General features: G+C 41.3%; 1 protein-coding gene across 1 annotated transcript in view; it reads left to right on the top strand.

Annotated features, from left to right (window-relative positions):
- LOC129853165 (heparan sulfate glucosamine 3-O-sulfotransferase 1-like) overlaps positions 1–17,973 on the top strand; it is a 65,721-nt gene extending 47,748 nt beyond the window's left edge. The window contains exon 2 of the mRNA XM_055918912.1: positions 16,522–17,973. Within this exon, the coding sequence (XP_055774887.1) occupies positions 16,715–17,620 (906 nt within the window). The 5' untranslated portion in view covers positions 16,522–16,714 and the 3' untranslated portion in view covers positions 17,621–17,973. The remainder of the gene's footprint in view (positions 1–16,521) is intronic.
- Positions 17,974–18,456: the final 483 nt, after the last annotated feature.

The following is an 18,456-nucleotide window of genomic DNA, read 5'->3' as shown; positions in this document are numbered from 1 at the left end:
CCCCCGGAGCCAGGCCGAGGGCTAGTAAAGTAAAATGTACAGTGTAAGTCAGTCTAGAAGTGTGTTTTTTATAGAGCGTTTTCCCATATCACTCTCTGTTCAGCCACTGTATGTCCAACACAGGATCCTCTGCCCTAATAAGACTTTGCTTTGCTGCAGACTTAACAATACAAGTCCACAAACTTTACTATTCAGGGAAGCAATCTCTGCTCCAAGATGGCTCTGGACCCACAACAATGAGGTCCTTGATCCCATTCCAGTCAGATTCCACTGTTCGATTAGTCTTTGCATTGAAAAGGGTATATCTGCATACCTACATATGAATAGTAATACCCCAGAGATACTTTGGGATTTTGATGGATGTTTCTAACTAGCATTAGTGCAATGACAATCTATGGGTATTTGCTAGCATGCTAGTAGATACCCATAGACTTCCAGTCATTGCGCTAGTTAGCATTGGCTCACGAAACTACCTCTAACTTCCTTCATACTGGACACAGAGACATAAAGATTGTATCCACTAGTTCATCTGACTCTAGGGAAGTAGATAAAGGGCCTCTGCCAAAATCACTAAGTTTCCCTTTAGTTAGCTAGCGTTAGATTTCTGGCTAGCCTGTATCTAGTGGTTCTTATGTTGTGTAACAGCGCAATAGGTCTAGCTATGTACATGTCATTTGGACATGTACACAAATTAGTTTAGAAAATTATTGTTTGCTCTGTGTATATGTGGTGTGTAGTTGGTTAGCAAGCTGAGATCTGTGCTCAAGATAGCTAATGTTATCTAGGTTGCTAATAATATTTTTGAGGAGAACAGGCTAGCTCCCTGTAGCATCAAGACAAGAGGGGATTGGGAAGAACATTAAATGTCCAGTTGCTTCATCTGGCTGATGCAGTGCCCAGACAAGATGAGCTACCTGCTACAGAGATAGAATTTGAGAAATCTCACCTTTAAAAAAAAAAAAGAAAAAATCTTGATTAGCCTCTGAGATGTCAATGTCGAACCAATGCAATGCTATTCATTTTATTGGCTTGCTATATGAGCTGCTTTTGAAAATGTCTGTCTGATACGGCTAGCTTGTTGTTTTTCTAGTGTCTGTTAAATGCTACAGCCACAACATCATGATCATGTAGTCATGCATCTGCAGACCAGCAAGGAGGAGAAAGGCCTGCATTGGGTGAGCTAGCTAGAGCAACATCAGTTAGCTAGCTATAATATAAGATAAACATTTTCAGGTAAAGCATGGATAGAGCTACAGTGGTTCTTCCTTTAAAAGTTATGAGCTTACGCCGTGACCGTTTGTGGTAGATGGTGGCATTCTGTAGTTGCACCACACTATCACAAGGGGGAGTTAGAATGCTGATCTATTGGTAGTCTAAACTGTGGCAATTAATGGAGGAGTTTTCAGTCTGAGTCTCTCTCCTCTGGCGCTAGAGTCCAGCATCAGGCATCAACAACAAAAACTGTCGGTGGTCCTGGAGTTCGGAGAGAACTTGGGTGTCTCACTTAACATGTGGACTGACCTTCTTTTTTTTTTCTTTTTTTTTAAATAGGCACATAGGGCTTTTGGTTTCTCCCTCTAAAAACATAAGTAATTCTAAACTGGCTTTATTTACAAATTAGTAAGAATGTCTCACCCCATGTTCAAGAATGGCCTTTTTCCCTTTATTCAGATTACAATCGTTCCACTTTCGGTTATTTGAAACAATCTTATCCAAAATATAGTTTTTTATCAAGTTAACCTGTTGAGGATGGGGGCGCTGTTGTCACTATTTATGCTAATCGTGTAATTTTTGAAACGGCTTCCCACAAAATTCTTGATCGTACAATATGCCTATTATTATTATTATTATTATTATTATTATTATTGGATAGAAAACAGTCTATAGTTTCTATAGGAGTTGAAATTTTGTCTCTAAGTGGAACAGAACCCATTCTACAGCAATTTCCCTGACATGGAGTCAGATTTCAGAAATGTTGGCCCCTGATCTGGAGTCAGTTAAAAGGGCACTGTTATTGCTATGAGTATACGGACACTGCTTACGTCTTCCCCTGGATGCCTTTACGTGATGACGATTTGAATGGGGTCGATTGCGCGTTCACAGGCACTATAAATTAAAAAACCCTGTAGCTAGCAAGTCTTTTCTTGCTGCGTAATGCGCCTGGAGGACATCGACCCGCACTTGTTCCAAGCATTAGTGGAGGGAGTAATATTACTCTGGTCATGTTTCTACTCGTTATGGGAGTTAAAAACATCATACGGTAGTTAATTTAAAGCGTTTTATAGCAATTTATATCCGTTTAATGCGATTTTGGGACATTTTATTTCTGAAACGCTGTGAATTGCTGGGCACGCTTCCAGTTCATCCCGAACGCAGTTGGCATTTCCACATGGCAAGAGGACAGCTTTCCACCAAAAGACGATTAGACCCAAGAAAGGATCCTTTGCCCAAGATACTGATGGAAGAACAGCTCAAAGTAGGACATTTTTATTATGATAAATCGTGTTTCTGTCAAAATGTTAGTGGCTTAGGACGCCATGTTTTTTGACGTAGCTTCGCTTGGCGCAAACTGTATTGAAAAGTAAGGATAATTTTAAAAATGTAATTCCGCGATTGTATTAAGAATTAAATTGTCTATCAATCCCTGTCCACCCTATATTTTTTAGTCACGTTTATGAGTATTTATGTATAAGAGTAGATCACTGTCTAATATGGCGCACGGACATTTTCTCACCAGCTGGGCTACATTTCACATTGTCTAACCATGATTTTGGTGGCTAAATATAAACATTTTCGATCAAACTCTATATGGATTGTGTAATATAATGTTACAGGAGTGTCATCTGAAGAATTCTGAGAAGGTTAGTGAAAAAATTAATATATTTTGGCGATGTTGACGTTATCGCTCACTTTGGCTAGAATCAATGCTGGGCTGCTATGTGCTATGTGCTATGCTAATATAACGATTTATTGTGTTTTCGCTGTAAGGCACTTAGAAAATCTGAAATATTGTCTGTATTCACAGGATCTGTGTCTTTCGATTAGTGTATGCTGTGTATTTTTACGAAATGTTTGATGATTAGTAAGTAGGTAAACACGTTGCTCTATGTAGTTATTCTAGTCCATTTGTGACGGTGGGTGCAATTGTAACCTATGCCATCTACCTGAAATATGCACTTTTTTCTAACAAAACCTATCCCATACCATAAATATGTTATCAGACTGTCATCTGATGAGTTTTTTTCTTGGTTAGGGGCTATAAATATCTTAGTTTAGCCGAATTGGTGATAGCTACTGGTGTTGGTGGACAAATAAAAGATGGTGGATTATGCTAATGTGTTTTTAGGTAATAGATGTACATCTTTACATATTGTGTCTTCCCTGTAAAACATTTTAAAAATCGGACATGTTGGCTGGATTCACAAGATCTGTGTCTTTCATTAGCTGTATTGGACTTTAATGTGTGAAAGTTAAATATTTAAAAAAAATATTTTTTTTGAATTTCGCGGCACTGGTTTTTCAGTGGGGGTGGGGGGGGAGTGCCGCTAGCGGCACCCTCATCCTAGACAGGTTAATCTGCTCATGTTGTGTGTCCAATTATTTGTGACATTGTGGAATTTAAAGCATATTGTAGATAGAGTTCCGAGGGCTGATCTGTTATCCAGCGATTTAGTTTAATAGCCCGGCTCCTGTAGGTGTGAAAATCCCCCCCCCCAACTTGGAATGTATTCGATGCTTAAGTACTCAAAAGTTTTACACACTATCTGTTCATCAACAGCTTTATGCTTTCGTTAATAAAATAATGATAAATACTTTCAAAATGCAGATGTTTGTTTCAACTACTGTACAGTACATCTCAGCTACATTTTAGTTGCACTTTCCCTCAGCTCCACGACCATGAGTAAAACTTTGCTGAGATCAATGTATTTGTTGTGTTGTATCGTCAGTTTCTCAAGTTACAGATACATTTTTCAGAATAAAGTAGGCTAATGAAGGCAACAAATTGTTGCTTACTGGAACACCCAAAGTCATCCAATTGTTATAATAGGATTTAAAGCAATAGCCTACCTGCGTGTGGTCAACTATTTCAGAACCGTTTCGGACTGATCTTGATAAATCAATTAGATTTTTATTTTCAATTAATCTCTGTTTGGGTATTGGTTAGTCTACAATTAGGTTGTGGAAATGTTAGCATTATTTTGCTCTTAGGTAGCCTACTCCCGAACGGTCACGTTGTACAGCGCCTGACGGTTTCGTTTATTGGGGGAATAGAAACACCATAAAATTAATTAAACTACATTTCCTAAAATCAATCCCATATACTATGTTCTTACAAAAAAGGTTTTAAATTCTCTAGCACAGGCAATATTAAAAACTGTCAAATGGTTCTCAAAGATGCCCCCTGGTGGTCAAACTAGCATTAATGGCAACAATGGCTGACACTTAAATAACGTGATGCAACTTTTAAAGGAAGAACCACAAACTGTCTGTAATAATTGTATTATTTTAAACCACCTAATGCACATCTGTATCTGTGTTACATTGCAGTACAAGTACATTAAAACATACTTTGCATTGTTTTCTGTCTCAAATTTTACAAATCATCAGCATGAAGGATACTGAATTCTGTTTGAATTGTCAAGTGGACTGAATTGTCTTTCAAATAATGTTGTGCTTCTATCAGATCTGCTAAGCACATGTCTGGCTCTGCTAGCCACACAGCCACTGCCTCAGAGTGGTTGGGTAAGCTCCTTCATGGCTGGCCCTGTCCAGGGACAGGGCCACAGTGTCTCCCTACTCCCCTATTTCAGTCCCAAGTAATTATTCTGCAATAGTTTTTATGTGCCAGGGGTCTAGGGTCAACTTGTCTTATCTGGACCAGTATTCACACAGAGTGCTGATCTAGGATCTGTTTTTAATTTTAGATCATAAAAAAATCCAATTATTTTGCCTGGTGCGACCTGACCCTAGATCAGCACTTCTACTTATGTGGCCTATTTCCATACAGGATTTACCTCAGTGTGTTACCTAAAGCGCTCAGACTTTTCTCTTTCCATCTATGCGGTCTGGCACCCGTGTCTCACTAAACTATGGCTCCAGCGGACCTGCTCTCACTTGCAGTCAAAGTCAGGCCGTTGGTACTTTTCAGCCTGCATTTACATAACAATGGCTAACTGTGAACTTGAACATCTTCCCACAAAGCAGCTGTTTTGATTTATGCAGAGGTTGATGATTCTGCTCTTCACAAGTCCTCACTGCCAGCACTAGCTATGGAAACGATTTCCCTAGTATAACATAAGGGTGTATACACTGGTGTAACACGGTTGTTAGTCAAAAAGCAGCATTGGATGCTTTGTGAATATTGGCCCTGGTGTAATGTGAGATCTTAGGCATGCTCCCATTGACAAGGAGGGGGGCATCCTGCCCTTCGGTTACATCTTCATCCAGCTCTTCTTCATTCTCAACAGCATCTGGTAAGAACAAGGGTCAAGTGTGCCACTCAACCATGAGCCTGAATTAGCCTAGTGGTGCTTGTATAATGAATCATAAAGAAACAAATAAGTAATTTATTGATTATTAGATTGTAAATGTTAATTACACATTAACAAATAATTAAATACCTAATTTCTTTGAACCAAGGTCAACTCAGCCTCTATGCAGGGAGACTGAATTTGATTATTTACTATTTTCTCAACATCTCATCACATGTGTATTATATGTTTGGGTTCCTGGGGTTCATAATTTTCCTCATCACCTGCGCCAAGGCCAGCATCCTGCTGTGCTACTTCCACTTGTATGCAGAGATGGGGGGAGCCATACACATATGGATCTGGTTGTCACAATAATGGCATACTGTTCTCTTTGTATGTAAATTTAATTGTGTAATATTTGTAAAACGGATTTCTAATGTTTACATAGAAAAACATTGTCCCATATACAACAGATTGATGTGTGTTAATTAGAAAAGTGGTGGTGGATTGCATTGGGGGGGCTGTTGGTTAGAGCATACCTAAGATCACACATTACACCAGGGCCAATATTCAAAAAGCATCCAGTGCTGCTTTTGGACTCAAACATCAGTGTTACACTAGTGTATAGACCCATATGTTATACTAGGGAAATTGTTTCCGTAGCTAAGGCTGGCACTGAGGACTTGTGAAGAGCAGAATCAAGATTTGATTTTAACAGCTGCTTTGTGAGAAGATATTAAAGTTCACTTTTAGTCATTGTTATGTAAACACCAGCTGAAAAATACCACTGGCTTGACTTTGGCCCAAGTGACAGCAGGTTTGCTGGAGCCATGGCCCAGTGACACACGGGTGCCAGCCTGCGTAGATGGAAACAAAAAAGTCTGAGCCTCTTGGGTAGAACTCTGAGGTAAATCCTGGATGGAAATGTGCCACGAGTAGGAGTGCTGATCTACGGTCAGGTTCCACCAGTCAATATGATCTACAATTAAACACTGATCCCAGATCAGCGCTCCTACTCTAAGACACTTTGTGAATACAGGTCCGGATAAGAGAAGTTGACCCTATCCCCCCCGACAAACTATTGCAGAATAATTACTGGGAATTGAGACAATGGGGTTGGGAGACAGCGTGGCCCTGTCCAATGTCACCTCTGGACAGGGACAGCCAGGAAGGAGCTTACCCAACCACTCTGAGGCAGTGGCTGTGTGGCTAACAGAGGTGTGCTCAGCAGATATGAAACAGAGGCACAACATTATTTGAATGACAATTCAGTCCACATGACAGAATTCAGTGTTCTTCATGCTGATGATTTGTAAAATTTGAGACAGATAGCAATATAGTACAAATATATTAAAACATACTATGGAATGAAACACAGATACAGATGATGTGCATGAGTTCGTCAAACAGGTAGGCCTACCACGTTTTTAAATAGGAAGAATTAGGCTCCGATTCTATATGTAATACTATGATTAGGCCCATACAAAATGTTTGTGCGTGCATGCACATAGAGTACCAATCAAAAATTTGTACACACCTACTCATTCAAGGGTTTTTCTTTCTTTTTACTATTTTCTACATTGTAGATTGATAGTGAAGACATCAAATCTATGAAATAACCCAGATAGTAGGGTTCCTGCTGGCATTGTTTGGATGTGTGGCTTGGCCTGGTGCGACCAACTGTCCCTGAGATGGACATTTTCAGGAAAAGCAGGTCACATAGGAAGCCAATATTAATGAATATCATTGCATTGGTTTGACATTGAAATCTCACTAGCTAATCAAGATAGGAATCTGAGAGATCTCACTTTTTTTCCTGTAGCAGGTAACTCTGTCTCATCTCGTCTGGGCACTGCTTCAGCCAGATGAAGCAACTGCACATCTCACGTTCTTCCCCATCCCCTCTTGTCTTGATTCTACAGGGAGATAGCCTGTTCTCCTCAAAACATTATTAGCAAGCTGGCTAACATTGATCTCAGCTTGCTAACTAGCATAACCAACCAACTACACACCAAATATACACCGAGCAAACAATTTTCTAAATTAATGTTAGACTCAACCAAATGACAAGTACATAGCTAGACCTATTGCTCCGTTCCACAATGTAAGAACCACTTGATAGACTAGCCTGAAAGCTCTAATGCTAGCTAGCTAGCATCAGCTGTGTAACGGTCATGCTATGTGGAAACACTCGCTTTAATTATTCCCTTCGTCTTCCTCACCAAAGCCTTGTTGTAGCTTTCAAATTCTGTAAATGTCATTGAACTAGCTAGTCATTTTTACAAATTCTATCCATATTTAGCACAGTGGAGAGAGTGCTTCCAGACCGGAACCCTATGAAATGTGAAAACATGCCCTGTCCACTAGAGCTCGCATATTTCTCTGCTGCTTTCTGGCAGATTCTTTTTTTTTTTTTACGACTACAAAGTTTTTGGCCAAGATTAGTTGCTAAATTAGTGCCATAACTCTGAGCACACGAATTCGACATCGGCAAATGTGGTTTTGATATACAGAAGAAGATTCACCAGTCGCAAGTTTAATAAATTAGTTGCATTAATTCTCACGTTTTGTTGCATGCTTGCAATTGTTGTATTTATTCATACCACGTTATGTTCTTGCAAGTGTTGTTGCATTTATTCTCATAAAAAGATACATGTTTGCAAATATTTTTTGCAAAAACATTACTGATTATACAGGTGTAACTCCTATTGTACATGAGCAAATGATACTGTACATGCTTTTACACTTAAGGCACTATTTTACCTTCATAGGAATAGCGCATAAAAAAAGTATAATTTTGGGGGTGAGTAAATGTAGTTGTACAGGATCCCAACACTTTCTCACTAAAGTATACTTACCAGAAGTTCACTGGCATACTCTGATAATAAAATGATCTGCATCACGAGTAAATACACCTCTGGACAGTTGGCTCACAGTGTTAAGGTGCTGAGTTCCTGACGTCTATAGCCACGTGCAGTGTAATTTCGAATCCCCAACAGGTAAAAAAAAAAAATGCTTGAAATGTGGACTCACGTTTATTGTAGTATTGTGTTGGGAAGAAAATTACAGTCATCACTTTGAAATGAAATGGGCTCAATTCAATCCATCCCACATTGCTGTATTGACGCAGTAGCTATTTTTCCAATGGTCAAATTAACTCACAGATTGGTTTTGGGAACTGTATAAAAACCTGTATAAAACTACTACCACCGTAACCCCTCTCACAGGTATGCTTTCACTTTTCAGAATTAGAAGTGTGTGGGCACAGGATGAATATGGTGAATAAAGGGTTAAAAAAAATCCCCTTGTGGGATTAGAACTCATGAACTATGACCCAATTTGTTTAGTGGATTGGGCCACCATCAGTCATAGCAGTGAAGGGGTGGGGGGGGAATAGAGCGTGTTGCCATGATCACCATTGTCATCCATTTATTATTATGATAATGTTGCTATGAATATTAATGTATATAATCATCAAAGCCTACATGTTTTTTTGTTGTGTAAAACATACAGTAAGCAAACATGTTGAATTTGGTAATATGTGGAAATGTGCCTTAATTCCTTTATACATTTTATGTAATGTCAGTGGTCTACTCAAGGAAGCATTATGCAAAACATATTGACACACTCCACTTACAAACACCATTGCCAAATAAGGCGCGCTGTCACCTGCATTCATAGAAAGTCTTAAGGCAGTACCACCCAGCACATCAAGAAGTGTATTACCAAACCCCTCCCTTGAAATAACGTAGAGGCGCCTCTACATCCCAATTTCAAAGGCAGAGTTGAACCACTAGGGGCAAAAAGAGCTAGATTTACTACTAAAATATATATATCACTTTTGTAACGAACTGTCAAAGTAAAGACCAGAATTGACGTATTTCACTAACTAAGCCAAAAACATCTGGTTTTAGATTAAAGTTACTCTTTAAAAAAACAAACGTTGCAGTACAATACCTGCTGCTCGCCACATGAAACAGAATGGGAAACCACTGAATATGAATGAGAAATATTTGTATTCCGCTTTATTCCACAGAAAAAGCACCAATATACATACAATAAACAAGTATGTCTGCTCATTTGTGGTAATTTTTGGACATTTTCAATGGTTTCCCGAAAAGGGCGCTCTACGAGCCGCTCGTTGAACATCATTCAGCCCTAGGTCATAGCGTGAGAGAGATTAGACATGGTGGTTTGACGGTGAGTAGCTTGCCACAGCCACTAAGTAAATAGTGAAAAGTACACTTCACCAAGCAAGCAGCCCTGTCCTCATCACATTCTCACTTAGTTAACGTTAACTGGCTAGCTAGCCAGCAAGGTAGTTAGCTTCGCTAGCTAGCAATCGGTGCTCCTTATGTGCCAACACTGAACTGGCGCCAAAGTGAACACTCAACCATGATACAAAAAGAGCACTGTTGGGGCGTATTATAGCTAGTGTGCTTATTTAGTTTCAGTTCCAAAATATGCAATCAGCAAAAAGCAGTTGGCACAGATCTATTATTCAGGCCATGTGCTTGCATTCAGGATGAGATAAGTAGCTAACGTTAGCTAGCGTAGCACCACATATTATTGGCATATTTAAGATATATATATATATAACCTTCAACAGTCTTATATTGTGAACAAGCCATCAACGGGTTAGCAAATAGCATGTTTGACATTTCAGTGGAAATATTATCAGCTTTTTGATAAGCGGTTTAGAAAAAAAAGCTATATTTCAGAGGTAAAAAGTTGGATATTAAATGATGTGTGGTCTGTTGTGAATTCAAATTTGACAATATACAGCGTTTCCCACAAAATGTGTCTAACTTTTTAGAAAATCTCAAAACCTAACTTGCATAAATTGCAATGAAAATCGGTGGTCAGCCAGCTAGAAGGGTGTCTTTAGTCGTGAAACCTACCGTTATTTTCCAGTCCATTTTTAAATGTTGAGTTCGAGGTGATTTAAACCTCTAACTGCTAGAGAGTGTCCGAAGTTAGTCCGATTTGGGGGGAAATTAGCTTAATTAGAACTTGTGACTTAAAGGAGTGTGACAAACATTTGCCTGCATAAATATTTTCAGTCATCAACACGTCATTTGAAGTTAAAATGTATAGCCAATACATTTTGCATTGAATAACAGTGTAATGTACAGTACATATGGGTTCTGTAAGAAAACATTGTTGTAATGAACCGCTAGCTTGTCATAGCATACTCTCATGGTCTGTGCTATGCGAAATCCTTGGGACGTTCCTAACGTTACCCCATTTTAAGTTGACTTTTTAAAATAGTTAGGGTTAGGTAAGGGTTACGTTTAGGGTTCATCCCAAGGATCCCGCTAACACTGACCTTTACATTGCAAGGTTGCCATAAAGTGTTAGTTTACACAGTGGCGGTGCGTGGGTAAAATCACTGGGGAAGCCTAGCCAGAAAAAAGCAATAGTACAACCTATGTGTTCATATGACTTGACACCGTGATATACAGGCCTAAGGTGGAGACAATAAAAAGACAGTGGCAGAATAAATTCAACCACACATTTGTTTCATTACAAAACTGGAGAGAAACATCTGTCCGGTGAAGTCCACAAAACTTTTTGCATGTAACAAACAGTTGCTTGACCATGCTGTAGGTCAAGTAAGGTAGTGTTTCCAACACTTTCGGACTACTAAACATCTATTGCTTAGTCTAATACAGTGACAACTAAAAGATACCAAAAACAATTTAGTCCAATCAACATACAGTGGGGCCAAAAAGTATTTAGTCAGCCACCAATTGTGCAAGTTCTCCCACTTAAAAAGATGAGAGGCCTGTAATTTTCACCATAGGTACACTTCAACTATGACAGACAAAATTAGGGGGAAAAAATCCAGAAAATCACATTGTAGAATTTAATGAATTTATTTGCAAATTATGGTGGAAAATAAGTATTTGGTCACCTACAAACAAGCAAGATTTCTGGCTCTCACAGACCTGTAACTTCTTCTTTAAGAGGCTCCTCTGTCCTCCACTCGTTACCTGTATTAATGGCACCCGTTTGATCTTGTTATCAATATAAAAGACACCTGTCCACAACCTCAAACAGTCACACTCCAAACTCCACTATGGCCAAGACCAAAGAGCTGTCAAAGGACACCAGAAACAAAATTGTAGACCTGCACCAGGCTGGGAAGACTGAGTCTGCAATAGGTAAGCAGCTTGGTTTGAAGAAATCAACTGTGGGAGCAATTATTAGGAAATGGAAGACATACAAGACCACTGATAATCTCCCTCGATCTGGGGCTCCACGCAAGATCTCACCTCGTGGGATCAAAATGATCACAAGAACGGTGAGCAAAAATCCCAGAACCACACGGGGGGGCCTAGTGAATGACCTGCAGAGAGCTGGGACCAAATCCTGCAGTGCCAGACGTGTCCCCCTGCTTAAGCCAGTACATGTCCAGGCCCGTCTGAAGTTTTCTAGAGAGCATTTGGATGATCCAGAAGAAGATTGGGAGAATGTTCAGATGAAACCAAAATATAACTTTTTGGTAAAAACTCAACTCGTCGTGTTTGGAGGACAAAGAATGCTGAGTTGCATCCAAAGAACACCATACCTACTGTGAAGCATGGGGGTGGAAACATCATGCTTTGGGGCAGTTGTTCTGCAAAGGGACCAGGACGACTGATCCGTGTAAAGGACAGAACGAATGGGGCCATGTATCGTGAGATTTTGAGTGAACCTCCTATCAGCAAGGGCATTGAAGATGAAACGTGGCTGGGTCTTTCAGCATGACAATGATCCCAAACACACCGCCTGGGCAACGAAGGAGTGGCTTCGTAAGAAGCATTTCAAGGTCCTGGAGTGGCCTAGCCAGTCTCCAGATATCAACCCCATAGAAAATCTTTGGAGGGAGTTGAAATTCCGTGTTGCCCAGCAACAGCCCCAAAACATCACCGCTCTAGAGGAGATCTGCATGGAGGAATGGGCCAAAATACCAGCAACAGTGTGTGAAAACCTTGTGAAGACTTACAGAAAACGTTTGACCTCTGTCATTGCGAACAAAGAGTATATAACAAAGTATTGAGAAACTTTTATTGACCAAATACTTATTTTCCACCATAATTTGCAAATAAATTCATTTAAAATCCTACAATGTGATTTTCTGGAGAGAAAAAAATTCTCATTTTGTCTGTCATAGTTGAAGTGTACCTATGATGAAAATTACAGGCCTCTCATCTTTTTAAGTGGGAGAACTTGCACAATTGGTGTCTGACTAAATACTTTTTTGCCCCACTGTAAGTTCAAATGTGTCTCCGTGGTGTGTGTCATGTTGCCTAAATGGTCTAGGACTACATGCTTTAAATGCTTTACATTTTTGTTGTACTAGACTACCTGGCAAAAACTGCTTGCTCACAAGCCTAACTTCCTTTCATGGGCAACGATGCGCCAGGCCAGCTAGTTAAAATTAGCATACTACATCTAGCTACATGTTGCACTTCAATCCTCTCAGGTCAGGGAAACAGTGCATGAATGTAATGGTTGGTTCAAAATCACCATTATAATCATTGGCCAGTACGGAGAATTAAGTAGAACCACAAGTCCAAATCCCTATCTCCATCCATGGCTAATTTAGGAAAGGGACCATTTTAACTAGCTAGCCACCGGTGGACAATGAGATGCAACAATTCACGTTTTTTTCTGTTAATGACATTTGACTTCAATGTCATTGGTCTGAATCCAAACTGGCTTCCCTTGACTTTTTTTTTTTTTTTTTTTTTTGGTGCGCCAGGACCATTCACAGCTGAATTCACACTGTTTGCCCCAACGCTGATTGGCTGTTATTTTATTTTTTTTAATTATCAAGGGAGGCCAAATGCTCGCTGGCTTCCTTTTGAATTCAATGCTTTGGGCGGCAACGATGTCATACTCTTTTTGGACAGACAGCATCAGATAGATACGCTACACATACTGAGACAGAGGGGTGCTGTTTTGTTAGCCTGGATGCTTTCTCCAGTGGCGTACATTCAGCCTCTTGCGAATTGAAGGAAATGTATGAAACACAGATAGACGAAAGACATTTTGTACGTTTTTTTTTTTTTCTTGGTCAATTTTTTGGGAGAAGCCTGGCTTCCCTTGGCATTCATGAATACACACCACTGTGTTTACATGACCTTTGGCTGTTTTGAAAACTGTAGTAGATCTACTCAAGGCAAATGCTGATGCTGACACCAATTATGAACGCCATGTTACTGCATTTCAACGCTTATGCTTATTTTGTGAGCAGTGCAGATTTACTTTGAGACCAAGTTTAATTCATTCAGCCAGCCAACCCTTGTGGTGGTTTAGCACCACGACTTTTGCATACTTCTTATCCACTACCATAGAAAGACACATCGTTAAGTTGTACCTAAGAAGGTGCACTAAACTTTTCCTGTCGTATTTATAGAGGATCTAGTTTATTTTTGGTGTATATCCTGTAAACCACAAATAAAGTGTTCTTAAATAATGTTATTGACATCATCATTTAGAGTACACTATACTGTATATGCAAAAGTATGTGGACACCCCTTCAAATTTGTGACATTCTAGACGATTCTGTGCTTCCAACTTTGTGGCAACAGATTGGGGAAGGCTCTTTCCTGTTTCAGCTTGACAATGCATCCGTGCAGAGGTCCATACAGAAATGTTTTGTAGAGATCGGTGTGGAAGACCTCGACTGGCCTTCACAGAGCCCTGAGCCTGGGATGAACTGGAACGCCAACTGTGAGTCAGGCCTAATCACCCAACATCAGTGCCCAACATCACTAAGGCTCTTGTGGCTGAATGGAAGCAAGTCCCCACGGCAATGTTCCAACATCTAGTGGAAAGCCTTCCCAGAAGAGTGTAGGCTGTTTCAGCACCAAAGGGTGGACCAACTCCATATTAATGCCCATGATTTTGGAATGAGATGTTCGACAAACAGGTGTCCACATACTTTTGGTCATGTAATATATATTTTAAATCCTCTGGAGCTCAATTTATGTAAAAATATAGGTTTTTCATTCCACCTCTAAAAAACAATATATCAGGAGAGCCACTGACAAACGAGATCACAGAAGATCAGCGCAGCGCCACGTGTGTGATAGTCGTAGGTAAATGATTGCAGATGCAGGTGTTAATGGGTATTTTGATTTCATGTCTTTTTTTTTTTTTTACAATGGCAAATATATTCAATATCTTGTGTTATTCATCCAACTGCAATGTGACCTCTTACTTCGTTCTGGACTAAGTATATTGCCAGTCTCTTGTCTGTAATCTGTCGGTATTCCGTTTCTATCTCCAATAGTCCAATATTTTTAGTTAAAGGCTCTGCCAGATGCTGAGATGGTGTGCCGAGCCGGCTGTGTGATGAATGAAAACCTGAAGATATGCATCAAGTCTTGAATAAAGCAATGCGGCTCAGAGGGATGTGAAACAATGGCTCATTCCAGGTGGCGGTGTGCTGAGGGAGTGAGTGGAATTGGATAAGACAGGAAGGTCGCCTGGCTGCCTGGCTGTTAGCATTGGACTTGGCAGCTCTCCGCCATGGAAGCGCTGACAGGCAGGCGTGCCTGTCACAGCGCGTAAGTGGCTCCCTGCGCAGACATTCACAGTAGAGCACCTTTTCTTTATCCACAGTGCTTCAGCCCCCCCCCCCCCCCCAGGGCTGCATCCCCCATACCTAGTCCATGCCCCAGCCCTCATACTTGACCCCGGCCCCAGACCTTATACGTAGCCCAAGCCCTCAACTCCACATATTGGCCGAGCCCCCAGCCGTATTCCCATACCCACAGCTACCTAGCCAGCCCCATACTTAACATCCACAGCCCCCTGGACCCCCTTGGCCAGAGATTAGAGCTTTATGGCTGTCCAGGTATCACTCCCTTCAGTTTGCAATGGGAAGACCTGATTAGAGAGCGGGGGAGGCTGGTAGTGGCTCTGTGGGAACAGACAACCCTCTGGGAAGTGGGGGACAGATTTGTCCTCTGCTGTTTAGGGAGTGGGAGGGTTCATCCAGAGTGAGCTGTGACTACTGTTGTTCCTTAGCAATAGCTTTCTGTATATTCAATCATAGCCATGGTAGTTGATTTTAATATTGGGAAACAGCTAAGTGGAAATGATAAAGTAATATTTATAGAGCCTTACCATGACCTTTTGGTTTTTGTTGGATGTTTATGCAGCAGAGCGGTTATTTTGACTGTCACGGAGAAATGTTTTCCTCGTGAAAGTATTTGAGAAGACTTTTAAGGTCAGAAGTATTCAACTGTTCAGTGTATCCAGTATTTTAAATCCTAGTCCTCTTGTCCTAGTCCTACCTTTGTATCTTGACTCTTCAGATTAACTTTAGACTCACGCAGGAATGGGGATGGAGAAATCGTTTTGGATGCAACGAGTGTATGTACTGGAGTTGTGCATCTTACATTACTTCAGGAAGTCTACTCTCAACAACCCACTTCAGTGCCCATGATACTTAGCGTTAGAACTAAGGCTACAGAAACCCACTAGAACATAAATACTTTGTCCCAATACATAACATCCTTCACTTGGCCTTGCTTTTGATCTTGCTTCATATGGAAAATCTAAGTTATCCAGAACTGAAAACTCCTCGTATTTCTACAGCCACACTTTGTCCTTAAAACCTACCTATGCTGTCTGGATTGAAATGTTCCAGGGTGGATATTAACTGTATCGATTTGAGTGAGGATTATGAAGCGGTAAAACACGATTTGAAGTAGTGTGACCTATTTTTGGCCCCGAGTCACACTCTCACATATCTGGCCCACATTTTGTAATGAGCAAAAAAATATATATTCCTGTGAAATTACAGCATAGAATTAAACGTAAGTGACTCTTGATATGGGAAGGAGAGATCTGAGAGGGAGATAGAAGGACTCAAAGGGAGATGAATAATGATAACCGAAGGAGAGGAAACACTTGAGTCAGACACACATTCTATGAATTACTAGAAAGCTTTGTCAGGTAAAATAAGAAAGTGCTTTGGGCCTATGCTAGCTATTCAGATGGGAAGATCTAAGTCCATTTCTTTTCTTCTTGTCTTCTGTCTCTCCAGATATGCTTCGGACTGGCTGTGGTTTCTCCTCCTCATCCTCCTTCTGATGTTCAATGGCAGACGAAAACCGCTCCCTTCTCCTTTCCTGTCATCTTTGATCTCAGAGAGGTGGCTCCGATCCACAGCTAAACAACGGGACATCCCTCTCTGATCTCCTCTCTCTCTGACCATCTTCTCATCACCCTCCCTCACCATGGCCTGCTTGCTGGTAGCAGTGTTCCTCCTGGTTCTCCAGGCATATGCTGCCCCACCAGATGTTGTTCAGAGTTTGGATCTAGGCCCTGGACTCACAGCTAATGACACTCTGTCTCCACCCCTGGGGACTAGTAAATGTGCCCCCCACAGCATCATCATTGGGGTGCGCAAGGGAGGCACACGCGCCCTGCTGGAAATGCTGGACATCCACCCTGAGGTCGCTGCCGCTGCCACAGAGGTGCACTTTTTCGACTGGGACGAGAACTACGCTAAGGGCTTTGACTGGTACCGGGAGCTGATGCCATATTCCTACACACACCAGATCACAGTGGAGAAGACGCCAGGCTACTTCACCTCTGCCTTGGCGCCAGAACGCATCCATGCCATGAACTCCTCCATCAAGCTGCTGCTGATCTTGCGGGACCCAACTGAACGTGTCATCTCAGACTACACCCAGGTCTACTTCAACCGCCTGGAGAACCACAAGCCAGTGCAGGCCATTGAGAACCTGCTGGTGCGCAGCGGAGCCCTCAATACCCGCTATAAGGCCATCCAGCGGAGCCTCTACGACTTGCACATGAGCAACTGGTTGCGCTATTTCCCCCTAGAGCAGATCCACATCGTTGATGGGGATACTTTGATCCGGGACCCGTTGCCTGAGCTACAGAAGGTGGAGCGTTTTCTCAACCTGCCCCCCAGGATAATGTCCTCCAACTTCTACTTCAACCAGACCAAGGGGTTCTACTGCATCCGGAGTGAAGGGCGAGAGCGCTGCCTGCACGAGTCCAAAGGGCGTCCCCACCCGGCTGTCAACGGCACTGTGCTGCAGCAGCTACGCTCCTACCTCCGGGAGCACAACCATAACTTCTACCGGCTGGTGAAGCGCTCCTTTGACTGGCAGTAAGGCAGTACACCCCTCTACCTATGAGGACTAGTTCCCCCTGGCCCACATATGACTGTTCAAGGACTGACTGACCAGTGTTATAGGGGGAGAAGCACTTTACGAACTCTGACACCCAAACACCCCTGTCAATCGCCTTTTACTCTGCTCTGGTGTCAACAGAGCAGTTCCACATTTACGAAGCAAGAACTTACAAACTAACATGGAAAACCCCCCAAGATTGAAGTCATTCTCTGTATTGTACCTGATAAAAGTGAAGTGATGCAGATTGTGGAAAAACTCATTTGTGAACATGATTTAACTTTTGTTTGATATTGCTGTACTTGATAATAAATTGTTTTGCTTTAAAAATATAACAGTAGAATGGGATCCTTTTCTCCCTTGGTTATTTGTGCTGCTCTCCAGCTCCTAACCTGAGTTATTTAGAGAGCATGCTAAGGTAGACTGAGGCATTAGGCTAAGCGTTTGATTCGCTGCGGTGGAAGAAGGACATTAATGCAGGGAAATGGTTTCCCTCGAGCGCCGCTTTAGTAGTACAGAAATCACTAATGGATTTGGACGTTGAAGGTAGTGCCTGCAGCAAAAGGGGCCGAATCACAAGAGTCAGCAAGCTGAAGTCAAAGAGCTCTTCCTGTATTTTACCACTGTTCAGTGTTCAACAGTTGATTAGGCTGTAGAAGCAGCCAGTAAATCAAATGCTTATTGTAGCAGTTCTCACAGGAATTGTGCTGTATGTAAGATGCCGTTTCACAAGTGTGATTATTCAACATAAACAGCAGAGAAACATACACTGCTCAAAAAAATAAAGGGAACACTTAAACAACACAATGTAACTCCAA

The sequence above is a fragment of the Salvelinus fontinalis genome, chromosome 1 (assembly GCF_029448725.1).
Source record: "Salvelinus fontinalis isolate EN_2023a chromosome 1, ASM2944872v1, whole genome shotgun sequence".
Classification (NCBI taxonomy): Eukaryota; Metazoa; Chordata; class Actinopteri; order Salmoniformes; family Salmonidae; genus Salvelinus; species Salvelinus fontinalis.
Note: the sequence above shows the minus strand (reverse complement) of the source record. Positions and strands in the feature narration are given on the sequence as shown.